Source organism: Chrysochloris asiatica, unplaced genomic scaffold (assembly GCF_000296735.1).
Source record: "Chrysochloris asiatica unplaced genomic scaffold, ChrAsi1.0 scaffold00348, whole genome shotgun sequence".
Classification (NCBI taxonomy): Eukaryota; Metazoa; Chordata; class Mammalia; order Afrosoricida; family Chrysochloridae; genus Chrysochloris; species Chrysochloris asiatica.
This window is the reverse complement of record NW_006408866.1, coordinates 2433034-2437428: the sequence shown is the minus strand read 5'-3', so window position 1 is coordinate 2437428 and position 4395 is coordinate 2433034. Positions and strand designations below refer to the sequence as shown.

General features: G+C 41.7%; 1 protein-coding gene across 1 annotated transcript in view; it reads right to left on the bottom strand.

Moving 5' to 3' along the window:
- LOC102824565 (ATP-binding cassette sub-family A member 3-like) overlaps positions 1-4061 on the bottom strand; it is a 133206-nt gene extending 129145 nt beyond the window's left edge. The window contains exon 1 of the mRNA XM_006875983.1: positions 4019-4061. Within this exon, the coding sequence (XP_006876045.1) occupies positions 4019-4061 (43 nt within the window). The remainder of the gene's footprint in view (positions 1-4018) is intronic.
- Positions 4062-4395: the final 334 nt, after the last annotated feature.

The window sequence follows — 4395 nt, the reverse complement described above, 5'->3', positions numbered from 1 at the left end:
GGTAGGGTCCTGCTCTCGGCTCTTCTCCGTTGATGGTTCTAGAGACTTCCGCTCCTAGACTTGAGAAATAATTGCTCCCTTCCTTGCTACAAAACGTCTACCTTTGCACTTCTAACCCTCATAATCAGTCCTGATAACCATTATTCACTACAGTATCACGAGTTACCCATCTGTATTTCATTTCATCAGCTCCACCTAGACAGATTGGATAGTACTCACTGGAGATTCTGCCTTCCTCCATGCCCCCTAGCTCTAGGTTCCCTCTTGAAAGCTTGTAAACCAGTTACTTCTTGCCTTTGTAGTCCCCCCTGCCTCCCCATTTGAGTATCCAATGTCCAAGTTGCCCATCTCTGCCCACTCTGTGTGTGGAGGGGGTGGGAATATTTCTTGCTGTAAGGATTTGTTCCTTCTTTTGAGTCACTGCATCTGTAAGTATAGGTCAAGTTCATCAGATTGTATCAGCTCACTTTTTTTGTTCCCCTCTTCTTTCTTCTCCTGGTTGAGCTCTGATCATCTAGTCATCCGGTCCAGGTCACGTGGGTACTATCTGCAAGTGTGGGTGTTCTTGTGCACATGCCCTCTCTTCCCATCAGCCGGTAGCTCCACTCTCCACTCGACTCCTCCATGGCCACACCACTGACTCTGGGCCCAAGAGTCCCTAGGTCTCCTCACACTGCTTGCCAAGCAGGTCCCCAACTGGGTCCACAGAAACCCACTGAACATTGTAAGTCTTAGCTTGCCGCTTCATTGCTGCTTTTACCCTTCTTCCCCCTATCAGTGATGCATGTGGTCACCAATCAGAGCGTGTATTTCCGTTGAGTCTTAGTCTTGGAAGGGGGTTTGTGTTGAGAGGACCCAACCACTTGCTTTGAAGTTTCCTAGGGAATTGAAAGAGGTTTTTTTGCATGGCCCTTGGCCACCCTTCAGGTCTGAAACTGAACTCACCCCGATGGCTTAATTTTCAGTCAAAGAAAATGGACAGATATAGAGAGACAGGAAGGACAACAACACTAGTGAGTTACACATACCATAAAATGGTCAGCCATTTGAGATCAAAAGGCAGCATTTACCCAAGGGCAAAGTTCAAAAGCATTGGGAAAGAAGGATGAATTGAAACCCTAAATACAGGAAGGAAGTGGGTTAAGTGAGATTACATTGTTGTTGTTGTTGTTAAGTGCCATTGAGTCGGGTCCGACCCATAGCAACCCTGTACAGGGTTTCCGAGGGTGTAAATCTTTACGGGAGTAGAAAGCCTCATCTTTCTCCTGCGGAGTGGCTGGTAGTTTCGAACCGCTGACCTTAAGGTTCGCAGCCCGATTCGTAACCACTACGCTACCAGAGCTCCTTCCAATCCTGATACTGTGGGGTTTTTTTAATTGTTAGAATTAAAGGGATTATAATTATTGAGATGAAATGAAACGTGAAACTGATGAACTGCTCCATAAACCTTCGCTGTACTCACAATAAACAGTTTGGGGCTTTTTGTTTTAAAGTCTGTTTGTAGGAGAAGGAAGAACAAAGAATTCATCTATTAGCTCCCTCTCACCTTGGTCTCTCACTAGTCAAATGTTGCCCCATGGGCTGTTAAATCCCCTGCATTTGGCTTGTGTTTCTGGCCTTTCCAGGAGCATCTGGGAAAGCAAAACCCTCCACACATCAGTACAGGTGAGTTGTGTGCACTGGACTCTGTGGAAATAATGGAGGATGTTCTGAAACTTTTCCTTTGACTCAAGGGAAGAGCAAAGATCAGGAGTTGACAGGGCATGAGGTGAAGACAAGGGTCTACACTGAACATCTGACTGAGTGGGCATGTGAGGCCAAGAAAAACTGGGAAATACCTAAATGGATTTAGTACATGACCAATCAGAATATAGATTATATAGCAAAAAAGCAGTTGTTATCAAACTTGATCACATATTGTGATATCACAAATTAAGTCCTGGTATGGTGCTGTGGGTTAATGTGCTGGTGGACTGCAAGGTTGGTTTGAACCACAAGGTCAGCAGTTCAAGTTTACCAGCTGCTCCTTGGAAACCCTATACAGAGTCGCTATGGGCCGGAACCGACTTGATGGCACTTAATAACAACAACATCACATATTAGAATATACAAAATAACTTCAATAAATTCTGCTGAATTAATATCTTAAAGAGACTATTTTCTGACTATAACAGAATATAATTGGAAATAATAAGAAGGCAGGTTTGAATTTTTTTCTATAGGAGACTTCCAGTTCTAGCTATTATAAAGCAGCTTATAATATTTAACCATCCTACAACAAATTTCTAGTAAACAGAACCCAAGAGTGTACTTCAAGGATGATAAACCATAATGAAGTGGGATACACCAAACAATGCAAATGGGGTTCAACATAAGGAAAACCAACCAATGCCATACACCGTATGAAAAGAAAAAATGAAAAGAACCACAGGATCATCTCAAAGGATGCAGAAAAGGCATCAGACAAAACCCCACACTTTTATATTATAAAAACACTCAGGAAATAGGAATTGAAGGGAAATTCCTCAACATATTCATCGATGAACATGTTCATGAACTGGAAGACTTAATGCTTTTATGATACTAATACTGTTCACAGCTATCTATACATTCAATGAGATGTCTATAAGAGCCTTTTGTATTTTTTGAAAATGATCATTTTTAAATTCATATAGAATTGGAGATGGAGCTGTACAATCAAAGAGCACAGTAAAAGCACAAACACTTCCTGACTTCAAAACAGACTCTAACACTCAAGTAATCAAACCCATTCTGGCATGGTGTTGTCCTCACTCATAGTGACCCTATGCACAACAGAATGAAACACTGCAGATTAATGGTCACTAGGAGCTGGGGGAAAGAGGAGATAGGGCGTACTGATGAGTAGGTAAGTTGTTGCTTGGAGTGATGAAAACGTTTTGGAAACAGAGTTAGGGCTGCACGATATGGTGAGTGTGGTTAAAGTCATTGGGCTGCATGTGTGAACATTGTTCAATTAAAATGGGTCTGCTTTATTGTATCACAATACATATATGTGCACGTATGTATACAATGAAACACATTTTAGAGAATTTTGCATTCTTCTGCTTCAAGGTTCATTTTAAAATAAGAAATGTTTTGAGATGGCATCTACTCTCATAGACTCTCAAATCCCTTGAGAGTACATGTGTGCACGTGTGTATAAATGACAGAGAGAGGACTAGAGAGATGCTCACCAAGCTTCTGATAGTGCTTATCTCTAAGAGAAAGAGGAGAGAAAGTGAGTTAGGAAAGAAAACGCAAGTGAAGAATTGGACACTTATAAATCATTCCATATAGCTTGAAAAACCAGTTATCCTGGAGTTGATTCTGGCTCATGGTAATATTGCTCTGTAGTGGAAAGGGTTAATGTGACAGCTAATCAAAAACTTGGATGTTCAAGTTCACCCAGAGGAGCCTTAGATGAAAGGTGCGGTAATCTACCTCTGAAAATTCAGCCAGTGAAAACCCTGTGGAGACAGTTGTACCCTGACACACAGGGGTCACCTTGAGTTGAAACAGTCTCAGTGGTAACTGGTATTTTCATGTAGTTTGAGTCTTTTCTATAGCATTTGCATATGACTCATTCAATATTGTTACATGAACTATATTTTACATAGTGTTCAGGATAGAGATCCATGCTGATCCTGTGCCTTTAATACCTTTGACATACCATCATTATACTTACCCAGGTTTAAAAACCACAACCAGAAATAAGGAAGAGATTTAGTACCATAGAACTGGATAGTAACTTTGGATCATAGAAATCAATGATCTAATTGTCTAATACTATTGTTTTATGCTCTGTCTTAGGGTTATCTAGAGCAACAGAAACAAGAGAAACATTGATTTCACTTTTGAGGAATTGGCTCACACAAATATGAGGGCAAGTGAAGGCTGGAAATGCATTCAGGCAGTCTGTGCCTCAAAATCAATGGGTCAGCCAGTAGGGGAAGGGGGTCAGGAATTCTAGCAATGTGTCTATTTAGAGTCTCCATACAGAAGATTCCTGTGGACATCTTCCCTTTGGGCGCATCAGGCATTCAGCTAATTGGATAAGGCTTACACACATTATGGAGGATAAGCTGCTTTCTTTAAGAACAACTAATATATATTAAGGAGTTCTGGTGTGGCGCCGTGGGTTAATGTGCTACACTGCAAAGCTGTGTGAACTACAAGGTCAGTGGTTCAAGCACACAAGTTGCTCCTTGGAAACCCTATACAGGGTTGTTGCTATGGGTCGGAACCGACTCGACGGCACTTAACAACAACAACAACAATATAGTTACATCTATGGAGTGGCACCATAGGATAAGCACTGGACAGCAAGGTTGGTTTGAACCAAAAGGTCAGCGGTTCAAACTCACCAATGGCTCC